Genomic DNA, 17,796 nt, shown 5'->3' on the forward strand with positions numbered 1-17,796 from the left:
TGGCTGGCAGGGGTCCCCCCCATGGTCCCCTCCCCAGGCCGCCACCCCTAGTACTTACCAGTTCGGAGCGGATGCTCCCTGCTGCGGCCACCAGGGACTGCCCGAATCATCAAAGCTCTCCGAATCTTTGCCTAAGATTTGGAGAGCTTTGAATCGATTCAGACCTTAAAACTGGTCCCCTGATTCAATTCAGATTTGGAGATTTGGCCACCAAATCAAATCACCACTTGAAACTTCGCACAGCCCTATTACAAAGTACGTTACCCTCAAACGTCAAGAGCACCTTAACCAGCCCCAGAGGAATGAGGGCTGTCACGAGCTGCAGCTGCAAGGGTTGTTAAAATGCACTTGAGAGATGTCAACCAAATGCCTTTTAAACCCAAATAACTGAGCTGCAGTAGACTTCCAGTGCTCCGCTGGAACTGGGTGGAAGTTAATGGAGTTTTGACAACTGACCGGAGCTGAGCCTCATTCCTCTCTGTGCCGGGGTGTTTCCACTTCAATTTCACCGTATTTTGTAACGTGTTGGGAACCTCCCTTTCGATGTGTGTTATTCTTTCCAGAAAGTCACATGGGCTAACTAGCGGCAGCTCATACCATCTTACCGGGCACCGACTGCCACCAGCCTGACCATATCCTCACAAGACCCATTTTATAAGAAGCCACATGGGCCCATGCCTGCAGAGAGGGAAGTGGAAGAAGGGATTCCCCTGTTACTTGAGTGGCATCACGAGGGCTTGATGGCACTGAGCTGGGACGTTCACATCCAAGCTTCTTCCAAACGCTGAGGCCGGGTCGTCTCTGGGATTCTCAGGACTGCTATATTCCAATGACCCTGGGCTGGGCCTAGCATCAACTACTAAGCAAAACTCCCATTAGACACAGGACCTGGCTGGTGATTTTGCTAGAGTAAGTGCTTCAGGGCCAGGAGCCAAACACTGAAACAATAAGGACCGGTGCACTAAATGTTTGTGTCTGCCAAAGCATCACTGATGACAACAAAAAACACATCTAGAGAAAGCTGTAACTGTTTATAACAGGACAATTTAAAAGTACCTATATAATTATTTTTATGGGAAACCAGAGTGATTTGCTTTTGGGATTTATTGCATACTTACTGCACAAGTCTTCATCAAATCGGGCCCTGGGAAGCAAAGAGGAAAAACCAATTACTATAATCTCCCCCGTGAGGTTCAACAGCAACAGGAAGTATATCAGCATTTGCCCCAGTGGATCTCATATGGTTTTACAAAGCAAGATACTTGTGATATTATTTCCCTTTCCCACAACATGCAGACACTTCTGGAGTGAATTAGCTATAGTGTAACTCTGCTCTGTGACTATTCTCATAGTGCAAGCCAAGTAATAAAGCAACACGCCACTAGAGAAAGACTGAGTCGTGCCTGACAGATGTTCATGGCAGTGCTTCCTGGCACTGTTGGAAGACATTTATACCCTATGGTGGGGAAGCTAGTATAAGAACAGAACATCAAACTGAAGCTTCAAGGGGAGGTTGGCTGGGCAAAATGGCATTACACCTGGGCTTTGGTTAAGCTGCTGTGATTAGCAATGCCCTGCTCATGTGACACTTGTTACAAAGCTGCTGGAGATTAGGGACATTGGCTTTACCACTCAGGTGAGAAATGGCACCTCCAGCCTTGTGATGTCCCAGGCATTGCACAGGAGCCCAGACTCTGAGACGAGGACACGAGAAGTATTTTCCTGATTGACCAATGTCTCACCTTGAGATCCAGGCCTGGGTTGTTGTATAGGGACTTGGTACACATTAGGAGCTGCTAGAAGAGATGATAGGTTCAGTAGCCAGCACAAGGAAACTCTGGGATATGTGGGGAGCTACACTTGGTTGTTAGTAATGAAGATTTTCCAGCTGCAGATGCTTCCTACTGTCCCTGCTCACAGCAGGCAGATATCCTTCAGAAGGCACCAGGTGCCACCATTCCCTCCCCTTCCCTCCCCATGCCACCTCCAAGTATCTCCCTGAGCTGCCTGTGAGCTCCCATTTTATGCCAGCACCATTGTCTTCTTCCTAGGAAATCCCTTGTCTCAGGTCGCACAGGTGGGGATTTACCTGCTGCAGCCAAGCCTCCCAGAAGCTGGTAACTCTCCCTCTCCCCAACACATCCCAGGACGACCCAAATCTCTGGGGAGTCTCCACTCCAAGCAACTGACACCTGAAGCATCATCTGTGCATGCCTATGGTTAATGCACAGCTTGGAAACTCACTCTTCCTTATGAGGGTGAAGATCCGTCGCTTGCAAAACTTCTTTTGCCAAAACACTCCCATGGCCCCAAGCAACACCATCACTGGGAGGACCACCATGACCCAGGGAATGAAGTTGCCATTCTCTGCAACAGAAAGTGAGGGGGCCGAGGAGTGAAGGATGAAGAGAGAGAGAGAGGGAGTCTCAGTAATGGAGCCTCAAGGTTGAAAGCCCAGGAGAATAACATATAGAAAGGGAAAAGGAGGCTCTATCACAGGAACCTTTTCCTCCAGGGCTGTTACCTTCCTTCACAGTCTTGTCTGTGGCTACACCTGAGGTCAGGAAAGTGCCAGCAGCTGGCTTTGTATCTGCTCCACCGGCAGTTCCTCCAGTTGGGTGGACATTGCCAGAGGTCACATCGCTCAGGAGGAGGCTGGGGTGTGTTGCCCGTCTGGAGTCAACAGGATGCTCAAGATGGGTGTGTTGGGAGGGCACCCCAGCTGGGTCAGTACCCTGGGTACTGTTTCTAAATGTTGCAAGTGTAGGGACCCGACTGAGGACGTTGGGAGATGGGTCCTTGCATACTTGGTCATGGGTGTTGTTTCCTTTGGTCATCGCTACCTTGCTCAGCTTGGCACAGCTGGGGAGGTGAAGGAGAGCATGAGATGGAGGGTGGCAGAAGGAAATACGTCAAGGCTTTCTGGGGGATGAGATTCTCCACGCGACGGACCTCCCTCGGGTTGGCTGTGTGCCTGTATCTACGCAACAGGATCACCCACCTTCTTTCCCCCATAGCATCAGCTTTGCAGCCAGATGCCAACCTAACCTCCATAGCACCTGAAGAAGTAGGCTGTAACCTATGAAGCTTATGCCTCTCTGAATGAGCCAGTCTATAAGGTGCCCTCCTGCCCTGCATTCACATTCAAGTTTAACCCTTCTGCTCAAGTGAGCTCTGAGTTAGGCAAGGAGGATTCATTCCTCTCTACTTGAATCCTCTACAGAAATAAAGCAGTCACCAGGGGACCCCCCAGATGCCACACACTAGCCCAAAGCCATCCCCCTCCTCCTTTACCCTCCCCCTGCCCTCAGGTGAATTTGGTTGGTTTGCACCAGTAGATCACAGGCTTCCAGCCAGCTCCCCCACCAGCATGAAACAACAGATCAGAAACCAGCGCTTACTCTGTGTGAGGCCTGCAGGTTTCTGTGCTGGAAAACCGGTCAGAGAAGGTGCCTGGAGGACACACTTGGCAGATGACATCTGTTTTGGAGGTGCCTGTAGAAAGGATAAGTCATTGGTTCCCAGACTGGCTCCAGGGCCAAAGGTGGAAGAGGCCAGCGGGTGTGAGTGGGATTCCTACCTCTGACCTTGACTCCATACCCAGGATAGCAGCTGGTGTGACGGTCGCAACGTGCACAAGTGTTCAGGACTGACATTTTACAGAAGAATCCTGCCCGGCACTCACACACCCTGCTGGAATTGAAGGTGCAGGGGGCTTTCTCCACAAGGTCATGTTCTGCAAGGAAGAAACGGAGGAGAAAGAAGCTGTGACCAGCAGGGAGGAGACTCAAGGGAGGTCAGGGATAAGGCACAGAGGTACCAGGTACTTGGTTCAGTGGTAAATAAAGTTACAAGACAAAGGGAGACATGTGAAGATGAGCAGGCTGCCATCTTTCAAACAGACTGGTATATGGATGGAAGGCCTCTAGGAAATCCCAGCTCCTGTAGGCAGTGCTGCTGGGGATCTGACAGGAGGCATTTCCCTGTTCCAAGTACCAACACAGTGACCATCCCAAACATGTCCCTGTGCTTCAAACCTATCAAGGATGGAGATCTCACCAGCTCTGCTCAGCAGGAGTCTTTCCAGTGCCTTTGGTGAGATTTGGTTAAAGCCCCAGATACATCATGTAGCTGTTCTACTGAGACACACAAATATAGAAATGGGGTCCAAGCCACATAAAGGGGGCATAACTTTACTACGCTGCATATTAACATGGAAGGGAGCTCGTGTCAGCACTGAGCTGCAGCAGAGGGGTCAAGGACTACAGGCTTGCCTATGCTAGTCAGAAGGCCTAACTGCAGGATGGGTTGGGTACCAACAGCAGCAAAGCTGGTCCAAAACAGGCTGTACATGCCTGCACTGATTCATGCCACACAGCCTCACTGCTATCAGCACCCAAGCTAGCTGGACAGAAGCTAGCTTAGCTTAGCCTGCTCTTGCAAAACTTTCCATTGCGATGCAGACACAGCATCAGATGGGCCAGCATCTCCTCCCAACCAGGTGTACTGTAGAAAGTCAGGAAACAAAGACAGAATGAGACTATGTGGGGGCAAGTCCTGCTAACATAACTGCAGAGGGCAGTCAAGCAAATACCTGTCATGCATGACACGCAGGCCTCACAACGCGGCTTTGGATGTGCCTCCTTCAGGTACTGCTCGGGCTCGCACCACCTGCAGTCCTTGTCCAAGTTAGTAGGGCATGGTGCCTGTTTAATGGAGCCTGGGGGGCAGAAATCAAAATCTATAAAGCAAGGAAGGGCCTAAAGAAACAATCATCTTGAAGCACTTCAGTCCATAGGCACATAAGTCCCGTGTATGACATGGGGACCTTCTCTCTGGGTCCGTCATCATCATTGCTCTCCCATTCCTCTAACAGCAATGTGTTTCTTAGTTCCAACCTGCAGCAAAAGTGCCATAAGTGGCAAAGGGCAGATCGGGTAGGGAACAGGCAGCAGAAAGCAGAGAAGGAGATCAGGCGAGGCATACAGAGTAGGAAGCAGAAAGCAGAGCAGCAGATTGGACAGAGGAAGGGGATGGCCCTTGGGGAGGGCATGGGGTTAATTTGTGGCACATCTGATAATTGGTGGCCCCCACTATCTTAATTCAAAGTGATGAAGGAACAGCCTCCCTGCAGCAATAGCAGGCTACAGTAACAATATCCTGGGGTGCAGTGTGTAGAGCTGTTAAAGTATGGGACAACGGCAAGTCCTTTGCGGAAGGAAAGAGATGACTGACAAGCCTGCAGGAATGGCAAGACATGGCTGCCACACTTAGATTGCTCCTTTAGGGATTCTCTGTAGCTGTAAGACCTCTCCTCTGGGCTGGTACTAGTCATTCGGGCTGCTGCAAGCAGCTCCTTTTTCCTCCTGTCAGCCCAGCCTGGATACCGTGGCTTCATGGAGCAGGCCCTTACCCCACAAACCAGTACGAGGTTGTATAGACAGCTCCCATTGAGTGTACAGAGTGGGAGGCTGGGCCAGATGCACTGCTAGAATATCCCCTGAAGAGTTGGCTATGGGAATATATTCCTGGCATGGATTCTGCCATGGAGATGAGGAGAGGCTGCTCAAAGCTGTGACCACATGAGCTGCTCGTACATGAGAAACTCCACAGAAACAGGGCTCTCAGAATGGGTGGGATGGGCCAGAGCACTGATCATTCTTAAAATACTGGGAATAGGATAACAATTACTTGCATCCTTTTGATGGAGCTTGATACTGTCTGGGCATCCTTAGACCTGGGAGCGCCTAACTGGACAGAACCTGACTTTGCAGCCTCAACAGCCACCCGGGGTCATTTTAGCTGTACAATATAGCATCTAACTGGCCACAAAAAGTTCCTCCCTCTGCTCCTATTGTTTTTTAACACTATTGCTATGTTAGATAGCCATGTTCTCTCTCTCCACTCCTCTTCAGCTCTTTGCATCCTGTAGGCAGACCGAGACCAACATCCTTTCCGTACAAATCAAACTGATGAATTCACAGATCTTTAGCTGTGCTAAAACTGATGTAGCCCCACTGAAGGCAATGCATCTATGATGAGGACACAGCCTGCCTCATCCCAGTGCACTCCAGTCTGGGCAAAAGCAACTTCCTTATCCATCATTTCTTGCTCTCATGGAACCAGTTGCACAATCCCAAGTTTTTAAAATCTTGGCTGGTCTCGCATCTGGGTGCTTATCTCATGAACACACACACTGCTGTAATCATGACATCCACAGTACACGATGTCCTGACACAAATTCATGCAAATGCTGAGAGCCACACACAGCCCCCGTCCCCAACCTCCTCCGAGCCTGCTACTGGTTTCACAAAGAAATGTCAAGAATTTCCTTGTCAGCAAGAGTTTTTACAGAGGGGGACTCAAGTCGGTGAAGTACCATAAAAAGCCCTGCCCATTGGGTTCCTATAGCCAATAGAGTGAGTTTAAGGCATTTCCAGAACTGTGTTGTTTGAAGACATTTCTTTTTTCTAACCACAATGAACATTACCCTTCATGAGTCATGGCTAACTTCCGACAAGCTCACTCCCTCTATTGAAAATACTCATGACCCAGGACTCTTTCTAAACCGTTCTGACTATGAAGGCATCAGTAGACTTTCCCCATCACTCTGGGGACAGCACTCAGTCCAGCTCACAGTTTTACTGGGCAGTTTGAATCCCTGTAGAAACAAGGTCTTTGGTCTAATTGACCACTGCCTGCCAAGTTATAAGAGTCACTTGCACTTACGTAAAGTGGTATGAAAGGCTAGAAAGCCATTGGGGGAGCATTTTACACGTTCATCATGCTCACTTTGGAAAGATTCAACTAACTAGGCTCAAGTTCATCTGAACAACTCATTTTTCCAAGGGCTCAATTCTAATGAAGGACCCAATTCTCCAAAACTGCGATAACCCTCTATGCAGTGTCGCATGTCCTCATATCTCACTGACACAATATCCTGTTTGAACTGCAATCCCTAAACTGTAATTGTTGATAAGCATCAGTGGATTAAGAGCCACTCATTGCAGATCTTTAGCAAATCTGAGGCCAGGACAGCCAGATGCATATCAGCTGCTCATTAAACTGTACACTGCACATTTATTCAAGGGCGACAAGGACTACCATTGCCTTGGTATAGATTTTAGATGTTTCCAAATGCACTTGCATCAAGAGTTGGTGTTGTATTGCCTGGAAAAGAACCATTTTTTAATTATAAAACACCCACCTGTGGGACAGTGGTAGCAGCATTTTTTTGAAGCTTCATCGTAGAACTGGTTATTAAGCTTGTCACAGGACTTGGCCAAGAGCCCCGATGCCTAGAAAACCAAACAGACCAAAGACAATTAAAATCAGAAACAGGAGATGACCTATGAATTTACTTATTCATTATTCAATACATTCCCAATTCAGAACATGGTTAGAGATGCAGCCTGCAGTCAGCTTTCCCTGTGAATGAGTCAGTGGGGAGGGGATACTGCAGACCTACTGGTATGTTTGATACTCCACTGCCTCAAAGCCAAATCCTTCTTGCTGATAGTGAGCAGGACAACTGCATTTCCCACAAGGATCCTATTTTAATCCCAGATTCTGATTCTGGAATAGCCCAGCTAGGTCCCTTGGAGAACCAGCCCAGGCTTGAGACTCCACACAGATTGTATCATGATCAGGGCTGTGGAAAAGCCTGGCCAGGCCGGTTGTGACTGGTAAAGTTAATTCTTGATATTCAGTGCTGGACACAGTACATTATCTTCAGACATCCATGAAGTGGGTCAGTTATAACCAATGATACCCTTTGTGGGTATCCTTGAGAACACCGTCTATGCTTGTGCCAGTTTGGTAATCCCCTGCCGTGCCCAGCTGCCTTCTCACCCATGGTGCAGGGTAGCAAATGGGTGTCTTTGGTCAACTGAATATAGCTCATGACATCAAGGCTGAAGGCTCTCCTAAACCTAAATGGCCCTTGAAACCAGCAGGGTTAGGGCAGGCATGTTTCTGTCATCAACAGCCCATGAGAATTATGTCTGGCCTCATGTCCATCCAGCTCTGATTTCCAAGGCTGAAAACCAGCTGGGTTGCTTGGAGTGCGCTTCCAGAGCAAGGCCCAGATTCACACCCCTGGATCCATAGGGAAATGCCTTATTCACCACCACCCTCTACCAGGAGGTAGGCTTGGGAGTCAATTGTTTTAACAGGGCAAGAACCTGCCTTGAAGAGCAGGGTAGTCTTGCCTGAAGATAGACCCCAAAAAACTCTTAGTCACAAGGTTTGTCCTTATTCCTGCAACAAAGTCCACTGATTTTGGTTAAACTCCTTATATGCATGAGAGGTTTTAAGGTTTTGATCTGATAAGGATTCTGATATTTGCTTGGACAGAAAGAAGAAAGCTTTAATATTCACTCTGCTGAATACACTTAGTCATGAATTGCATCAAGAAAGAGATCAAGCACAAGACATTTCCATCTTGCATCAGGCCTTTTGCTTAGAACAGACTGAAACACACTGCTAGGAAATTTCAGTGGTGCGTGCTTTGTGATGAGATCATTAGAATCAGCATTTCCCCCATTCCTCTCCCTTCAAGCTTGTTATCATCTGAACTGCATTTTCAGTAACTAGCAGAAGGTGTGTAAGCATTTTCACCAGCCACATGTTTCAGAGATGAATGAGACCAGTAGATCCCCAGCAAACTTTCCCTCTTGATGGTGCTAGAGCAGGTGTTTCATTCGTTATAGTTAATTAACTTCACAGTCAGACTCTTCAGCTTGCTGTATCCTTGTTTACAACTGGGGAACCTGTGTCACAAAGAAGTCTCATGGGATAACTCTGGTCATGCGACGGCTGGAATGGAATTTGGAAGCCTTCGGTCAAACAGCAAGTGAACAGTAGAACTGGAAATAGCACCTTCTTATAACCACTATCAAACACGACCATCCAGAGCCAATGGGATCCAGAAACCTTGATCACTGGCTAAGCCTATAATGCATTTCTACAAAGCCCTTCTTCCTTCCTCATTAGACCACGTGGAGGGAATGGCAGTGTGCCTTTTGGGCCCACTTGAGTTGAATTTACAAGTTTTGTTTCCAAGGAGGCTGCCCGAGGTCACAGAGTAAGGTAGCAGAATGCCTTGCCTTTCTGTGAAAAACCAGCTCAGCTAGATAGCCGGTCGAAGAGCAGGAAATGGCCTAATGGAAACAGTCACAGTTAGGATTCAGGACCACTCACTTCCCATGGCTTTGGTGGAGAGAGCGTGCTGAGAAGTGGACTAGAATGGAGCCCAGTTTTCAAGCAGTGGCTGCATCCAAATCCCCCTGGCCCAGCTTTTCTGCAAGCTCCCTGAACAGCCATAGAAAAGGCCAGTTGTTCTTTCCTGGTTCTATGGTGAAATCTCTGTATGGTTTCTAGATCAATATTGCACTCTGCTTCTCAGGGACAGAGTTGAGAACTAGCCCTTTAAGTTAGTTAAAGTTACACCACTCCTTCCAAGTCTTTTGGAAAGAACACAGAGAATAACTTTTAATTAAAAGGAGGCTGGGGTTTTATTACTGTTGTTATAACAGCAGCAACAACAGCAACAATAGTAATAAATTATTGTTATTACCATTTTCTGTGATTAAACATGAACTTGAAACACCGCTATAGATAGATAGATAGATATTAGTGGCGTTTCATTTTAATCATTCAAAAATGTGGATTAGGGGTTACTTTTTTATATCCAAAAATTGGGGATTTTTTTTTAATTAGAGAAAACCAGGATCCCTGGTAATTACTATTATCATCATTATAACTGTTGTCATTATTATTGTCATCATTAGGGGTGCTCCCGGAAGTGGCTGCAGCAGTCGGCTGGCGCTTGCAGGGGGTGCACTCGGAGATGCATGTGCACCCCTGTGTACCCCCTACATGTCGCCACTGGGGCAAGACGAACAACTATTCACCAAAGCGCCCCAGGGTAAAGTCAGGAGCAACAGTCAGAAATTCCTAGAAGGAGGTTTCAGACTCGATATAAGGAAAAACTTCTTTGTGGTTCATGTGACCAGACTCTGGAATAGACTCCCAGTGGGGGCGGTGCAGGCACCTGCCCAGGAGATCTTCAAAAGGAGACTGCATACACACCTTGCTGCACACCTTATTTGATCCCAGCAGTCTTTCTTGCCCAGAGCAGGGGGGCTGGACCTGATGATCTCACGAGGTCCCTTCCAGCCCTAAGCCTCTGTGAATCACTATTGTTATCATGATCATCATCATTACTATTGGTCTCAGATACAGGAGAGGAATCTGCTCTTAGTTGTAGGGACGTTGGTCTGTAGTACAGCCTCACACCAGTGTCTGACAGCAAGATCCGGTCTGTTTTTCTTGATGAAAATGACTGCAATCAATTATTGCAGCGTCAGCATACACAGATGTGAAACGATTAGTTTAATCTGTCATTTGTCCGCAAGAGGGCAGCTAACCCCCAGTTTTCTGCTGCCTCTCTCCATGAAATCTGCAGTCTCCTAGTTGGAGCTAGTCCCAAAGCCTGGTCTGAAAATGACACATACTAAAAATCTGCTGTTCACTGCCAATACGCTGGTCCATGTCCCCAGTGCTCAGAGTCAATGGCAAAATGGGTCTTTTTTTTTTTTTTTTTTTAAATCAAGATACTGACTATTTTTTACTCATTCAAGCTTTCTGCTGACTCAGTCCCCGCCAAATTCTTGGCCTTTCACCTACCACTCAGAGTTTGCCAGACAGTCAGTTAATTTCCACGAGTGTGAAAATAACTTAGCATGCTCCTTCTCCAGAGGGCTCAGAAGAGGCGCTCGGCAGGGCCCACCACCTCGTCTAACATGGGTCACTCTTTTTTTTTCCAGTCCTTTGGTTACTTGGCTTGATAACCTGTCACTACGCCGGTTGAGCCTCATTGCATACGGCCCTTGAAAACGACACGCTTAAGTGGGGCAATAACCGTGTACATAGATTTGACCCCATATGCCCGGTATTCACAGCAGCCTGAACTTATTTCACGACTCAGCATGAGTTATTTAAGCCAAACAGTGCGGGAAGGAGAGCATAGCTAGAAGTGGCGTGGGCTCCGTTTCTTTAACAGGCACCAGGTTTTCTAGAACCTCAGTTTCAAAATTTCACATGTCTGATGTCAAAAGCTTACAGTAACCACCGAAAAAGCAACCACAAGACTGTGTGGGACAGAGGTACATTTGGGGTTGCAGGGAAAAAGGTCCAAAACAAATGATAAGCTTTGCAGCAAAGAAGAGTAAAGGAGTCAACTTGGAAAGGTGAGGATTTCTTGCTTTGGAGAATTACAGGTGACAGCGAAATGAAGAGGCTAGCAATTGTTGCAAAGATGTCTAAATTAGACCTCTCTCTGGGAGTGTGGGTGAACTTGAGGGCACAGGCAGCCTGGATGGTGTCATTTACTCTTTGCTCTTTCCCAATCAAAGCAGAGTGTAACGATGCAGCACACACTGAAGAACAGAGGCAGGAATTAACATATCCACCCTAAGCACAGTTACCTCTATGCAAATTTCAACTTCCTACATGTCACTTTGGAGCAGGACATTGGATTGACATAAAGGTTGGCTCATTTGGTGATGCGGATGACAACAGACAAGGCTGCATACACATAGTAATACTTTGCTTTTCAGCTGCAAACTACAAAACACTTTATACTGGTCATTAACTAGCAATACCCTATGCTTACCAATGAGGAACAGTGGGGGTAGCAAGTCAATCGCAGTGCCAGAGACAGGACACAGCTTTCCTAACTCCCAGAGAAATCAGTCAAGTCTAGCACTGGCATCCTGGAGTGTCACTCTGTCCTTTCTTGATTTGATTGTTAAATCAGACCATGGAAATGGACAAACTTCATCAGCTCTCCAGTTGCAGAAGTCCAGATACCTCTTTCTCTTGCCCAGTCCATTGGGAGAACAAATAAACATCTGATTGCTTCTCTGAGGCACAAGATCCCAAGCCTGACGGGGGAATCACAAATGCTTACAACACTGGGGAGGACTTAGGCCAAGCCAGAATCCTTTCAATGCCCTGACCACAAGACTGGAGCCACACAGTGACTCATGACTGTGAAGCTGTGAAAACTCACTTCAAAGGAAGGTCTCTGTTCTTAGCAGCACGGCTGACACTTTCACAGCTCACTTAACAAGAACGCTGGCTACAGAGCACAATCAGCATGACAGTGGGAAATGACAGGTGCTCTTTTTCTGTGAGCAGGACATTTGAGCGAGGGTAATGGTAATGTCACAGGTATATGACAAGCTGTCTTTGACAGGCTGTGGGGCCAAAGGCTCCAGCCCAGTTGCAAGGTGTAACACTAATTGCAGGCTGCTCAGGAGGACTGGGCCAATGAAGGAGATAATCAGCAGCCACAAGAAGTAAAAGGCTCCTAAGGAGAGGAAGCCAAGGGTCAGGTGAACGGGAAAGGAGGGAGAAAGAGAGAGTAGCCTGGTCAGCAGCTGCAATACTGGACCAGGGACTCTCAGGGTCTAAGAGACTGGGAGCAGCAGCACCACGGCAAGGAGGGAGTTGAATCACAGCCAGGCTGTGAGGAAAGGCTTTAGTGGGAAACAGCAGCATCAAGTGGAGCTGGAGGCACTTTCCCAGGGGCTGAAAAGGACTCGGACCCATGAGTTAACCTTTTATGGGCTGTTTGGGTCAGAGTGTGAAGACTGACTGATATAGGAGGGTGTCTGTGTGCCCTGGGAATACAGACGGTATTGCGTTTTAAAGACTTTGAGCTAAGTGATAACCCCAGACCTGCTACAGTGTTCAGGAGGGGCTTGTGCAGTTCCACAGCTGGAGCACAGAAGTGGACCCAGAGCCCTAGTCCCGTGTTCACCCACATCAGTGGGTCTCAGCCTTTTCAGACTTGAGGCTAGATTAGAAAATTACACTTGGGTGGAGAAGGCACTAGGTACAATGATTCCCTAAGAAGGGGAGGGGTATATCCAGGTCCATTCAAGCAGGAGATAGAACTCAGCTGTACAAGAACACTTCATGTCAAGGAGAAGTTACTGACAGGCAAAGCAAGCACCATGCTTACAGAGACTTCCAGGGGACCCATTACCCTTTGGGTCTCAGCACCAATAGCAATTTCCAGTGGATGCAGCTTCCCAGCATGCTGAGCAGAGCACGCATCCTGTGAAATGGCAAACAAGAGTTCAAGCAGGACAGGAAGATGAAATCAAGAGAAGGCAAGTAATATATACGTGCATCAGATATATGCTCAGAGTTGGTAGGTGTAATATGCCACAGAAACCTTTTTTCTTTTGTGGGGGGAGACACGTGATTTAATCTCTTCTGCCTTCTCACCATCTGGATAGTGAAGCCCAGATAATGCTTGCTGGAGGTGTGACCCAACAAGAAGCAAAGGGGGCAAGAGTGCCCAAAAGCCCCTCTGGCTCACCAAGGGCATTCGTGAATGCCTGATTGCCAAAAAGGAGGTACACACCCAGTGGAAGGGAGGGGCTATCACCAAAGAGGAGTATACCTCCACCGCTTGGGTCTGTAGGGGAGCTGTTAGGAAAGCTAAGGCAGATACAGAACTAGGGCTAGCATCAAGGATAACAAAAAGTCCTTTTTTAAATACATAGGGAGAATGAAGAAGGCCCCGCGTAATGTGGGGCCCCTGCAGGATATGCTTGGCAATCTGGTGGTTGCACCAGAGGAAAAAGCAGACCTCTTTAACAATTTCTTCGCCTCTATTTTCTTGTGCAGGGACCGGGACTCCCTTACCAAGATTCAAGACTTGGGAGAAACTCTGCCAAGCCAAGGGTCACGGAGGATCAGGTTAGAGACCTTCTGGAGCGGTCCAGATGCTCTCCACCCCAGGGTGTTGAGGGAATTGGCAGGGGTTATCGCGGGGGCCTTGGCACGGCTTTACGAGCACTTGTGGTGCTTGGGCCAGGTGCCGGATGACTGGAAGAGGGCCAATGTGGTCCCCATCTTTAAAAAAGGGAAGAGGGAGGACCCAGGCAACTATAGGTCTATTAGTCTTACTTCAATCCTGGGGAAGCTCTTTGAGAAGATTATCAAGGAGCACACCTGTGATGGGCCACCAGCAGGGATGATGCTCAAGGGCAACCAGCATGGTTTCGTTAGGGGCAGGTCCTGTCAGACCAACCTGATTGCCTTCTATGATCAGGTCACAAAACCACTGGATGCAGGTGTCGCGGTGGATGTAGTCTTTCTGGACTTAGGAAGGCCTTTGACACTGTCTCCCACCCCATTCTCATTAAAAAGCTAGGTGACTGTGGCATTGATGCCTACACAGTCAAATGGGTTGCAAATTGGCTGAGGGGTCGCACTCAGAGTGGTAATGGATGTGTCATTTGCGACCTGGAGGGAAGTGGGCAGTGGGGTCCCCCAGGGCTCGGTCCCTGGGCCTGCACTATTCAATTTCTTTATTAGCAACTTGGACGATGGGGTGGAGAGCAGCCTGTTTATATTCGCAGACAACACCAAGATTTGGGGTGAGGTGGGCATGCTAGAAGGGAAGGACAGATTACAGCAGGACCTGGACAGGTGACAGGGGTGGGCAAATGAAAATAGGATGGGATTCAATACGGACAAGTGCAAGGTGCTGCACTCGGGCAGTAGGAACCAGCAGCATACCTACAGGCTGGGGAACTCCCTTCTCAAAAGCATGGTGGCAGAAAGAGATCTTGGAGTCATTACTGACTCCAGGATGAACATGGGCTGACAATGTGAGAACATGGTCAGTAGGGCTAACCGTACCTTGTCCTGCATCCACACGTGTGTCACAAGCAGGTCCAAGGAGGTGATCCTCCCCCTCTATGCGGCACTGGTCAGGCCGCAGCTGGAGTACTGCCTCCAGTTTTGGGCGCCGCACTTCAGGAGGGATGTGGCCAGCATGGAGAGGGTCCAGAGGAGGCCACTCACATGATCTGGGGACAGCAGGGCAGGCCCTATGAGGAGAGGCTACAGGACCCAAACCTGTTCAGCCTCCACAAGAGAAGGCTGAGAGGGGGGATCTGGTGGCCGTCTATAAACTTACCAGGGGGACCAGTGGGGTTTGGGAGAGACCTTGTTCCCCCGAGCGCCTCCCAGAGTAACAAGGAATAATGGCCGTAAATCGCTAGAGAGTAAGTTTAGATTAGACATCCAAAGGCACTACTTCACAGTCAGGGCGGCTAGGATCTGGAACCAACTTCCAAGGGAAGTGGTGCAGGCTCCTACCCTGGGGGTGTTTAAGAGGAGGCTTGATGAACACCTGGCCGGGGTCATTTGACCCCAGTTTTCTCTCCTGCCCATGGCAGGGGGTCGGACTAGAAGATCTACCTACCTAGAAGGTCCCTTCCGACCCTACATCTATGAATCTATGAGAGAGAGTCCCTGTCTACTTCCCTTTGCTTCTCTGTGGCTCGGCTTCCCTCTCTCTAATGCACTGACAATGACAACCCGGCCCTTTGCAAAGTGTTTTGAGACCTGCCATTGCAACACTGGTTATCTGGCTAATTCTCTGCTAGATGCTCCGTCAGGAGGCAGAGTTAAGTTCACATATGGGTCTCTTCTTTTCTCACTTTCCCCACCCCCACCTTCCACCTTACCGAGACCTCTCAAGGGGGCCGGCCCCATTAATTAGTATGCACCAAAGCCAAAGTAGTCTCATTACATAAGGAGGCACAGAATGACTGTGGAAACCTGGCCAGACTCAAAGAGTTTGTTCTGAGATGGGTTTCATCCCATCCTGAGTCACTGTTATTAATATCACTAATAATGGATTGTTTCTGAACACAACAGTTTTTCTTTAGCAGAGACCCTTTTGCAGGCACAAAAATAGAAGGTTAAGATTTGACTTTGTGAGCCTCATGGCTCATAATTAACTTCTGAAATGAAAGCTAAAAAGTGGCCCATTTTAGCTGAAAGGCTCAAGCCCGCCACCTTCTCACAAAGCAGCAGTAGCCATCAGCGTGCAGGGAGCTCCCCTTCAGAGCCTCATTGTGTTTAGGGGTTCACAAGAAAGCACAGACTGGGAAAGTAGCTGGAGAACTCTTCTCTCCCTCGCCAATGTGGATACCTCCTCACAAGGCCCATGATTTGACAGATACCAATTCACTCCAAGTGGAGAAGATTCACTTCATTATTTTTCCCCCTGCTGATTATTTTATAAGGAATGATCTAGGTTATGATAACTTTCACTTCTGCCCGGTGCCCTCCCGCTCTTCTAGGATGTCTAGAAGTACTGAGGAGGGCAATCGAATTCAATGAGGAAACCTCCTGTGAACTTCAAAAGCCAAACTCAGTCCTTCCCCTCATTTCTGAAAGGCACTGAATGAAAATGTGATAACCTCAAAGCCCGCTTTAATACCCAGTGTGCCTCTCTCCCCTTTCATCTTTTGACTCCCCTTCCTTCTTCCCATCTCATCTCCGAACTATATAACAGAGGAAAATTGAATTCAACCTCTTTGGTCAGGGGAAGGCAAAGCGGTGATCCAATTTATTCAAGGGTCACACCTCCAGCAAGCATTGCCTGGGCTTGACTATCCAGATGGCAAGAAGGCAGAAGAGATTGAATCACGTGCCTCCCCCCCCAAAGAAAAAAGGCTTCTGTGGCATATAACACCTACCAACTCTGAGCATATGTTCAGCTAGATGAGTACCTCCTGACCCTGTGTCTTTTGTTACAGCCTGAGGTTAAACATGACTAACAACAAAAACCTGTGTCCTGCCTACGAGAGAGCTTACACTTCTATTATCTTACAGGGTCACAGGTAGACACATGGCACAGGGCAGGGCAAAAGGTGACTTTCTGGTCTTCCATCTTTATGTGGCTATTAGGAGGATCAAGACGGAGGGGTCCTGGCTCAGGGAGGACTCTCAGAGAGCAAACAAAAACCAGGCTCAGTTAGCGGATGACTGAACAAAAGACTTCAACCCCCATCCTGCCTCCCACTGAAGTGAACGAACATTTTATTAGTGGGAAGCAGGATTAGACCCTGATAGACCAGAAGAGCTTGTAGTCCCCTATTCGTTTTGGACTAGCCTGAAAGCTGGAGCGTGCTCTGGACTCAGGAGCATGCCTGGTCAGCAAGTCTGACGGATCTCCCAAGTCAGCTCTGTTGACCAGGAAACCGGATCCTATTTTAAACTGCAGGCTATCAAAGACCAGACTAATGGAAGTCAATATCTGACCTGGGGGCACGTAAGGCTTTGGCTGTAGTGTCTACTTTGGAGAGTAAGGGTGTGTTGCTCACCTTCACTCGCTGTTGCCCCTGTGCGTGATGGCTACTTCCTCCTGAATTCACTAGGCTGCTCTGCAGATTAGTCAGGACCTGGCTCAGCTCATTCATTAATATTCTTCTGAGCTCACAGAAACAGCGAGTTGGTGGAACGGAGCAAGATGAGAAAGCGAGCTGACTCCAAGCGAGCACCAACCCAAGAAGAGCATGTTACGGTAAAACCCAGAAAAAAAAAGTAGCTGGCTGCTCTAGAACTGACTAATGAGACAGCAAAACAAGAGACTCCCTTTCGAGCTCCTACCCAAATGATGTAGACTTCTATTAGTTCAAAAGGCAGCAGCCAGGAGCATTCACAGTTAAACTTCATCTGCCTGATGGTAGCGATATTAATAAGAAGCAGCAGTTAGCTGAATGCATTACAAAAAAAAGGAAAAAAAAAACCCCAAGGGGAGGATGGGGGGGAAATCCATTTAAAACATAATTAGCGAGATAGAAATGGGCAGGCACCGAATGTCACCCTTGTGCCAGGTCCGGGCCGGCCTGGTGCGGACACGGGGGGACCGGCCCCTGCGCCCCGGAGCCGCGGGGCAGCGGCCCCCCCAGC

General features: G+C 48.3%; 1 protein-coding gene across 1 annotated transcript in view; it reads right to left on the reverse strand.

The window, feature by feature from the left end:
• Positions 1 to 17,796, reverse strand: part of TNFRSF8 (TNF receptor superfamily member 8) — a 45,550-nt gene that overhangs the window by 5,989 nt on the left and 21,765 nt on the right. Inside the window, exons 2-10 of the mRNA XM_019541709.1 lie at positions 8,140 to 8,210; positions 7,208 to 7,298; positions 4,595 to 4,720; positions 3,581 to 3,736; positions 3,402 to 3,495; positions 2,525 to 2,862; positions 2,245 to 2,367; positions 1,743 to 1,796; positions 1,119 to 1,144 (exon numbers count right to left, since the gene is read on the reverse strand). Of these exons, the coding sequence (XP_019397254.1) occupies positions 1,119 to 1,144; positions 1,743 to 1,796; positions 2,245 to 2,367; positions 2,525 to 2,862; positions 3,402 to 3,495; positions 3,581 to 3,736; positions 4,595 to 4,720; positions 7,208 to 7,298; positions 8,140 to 8,210 (1,079 nt within the window). The remainder of the gene's footprint in view (positions 1 to 1,118; positions 1,145 to 1,742; positions 1,797 to 2,244; positions 2,368 to 2,524; positions 2,863 to 3,401; positions 3,496 to 3,580; positions 3,737 to 4,594; positions 4,721 to 7,207; positions 7,299 to 8,139; positions 8,211 to 17,796) is intronic.

This window comes from Crocodylus porosus, unplaced genomic scaffold, assembly GCF_001723895.1.
Source record: "Crocodylus porosus isolate Cpor-Errol unplaced genomic scaffold, CroPor_comp1, whole genome shotgun sequence".
NCBI classification, from domain to species: Eukaryota; Metazoa; Chordata; order Crocodylia; family Crocodylidae; genus Crocodylus; species Crocodylus porosus.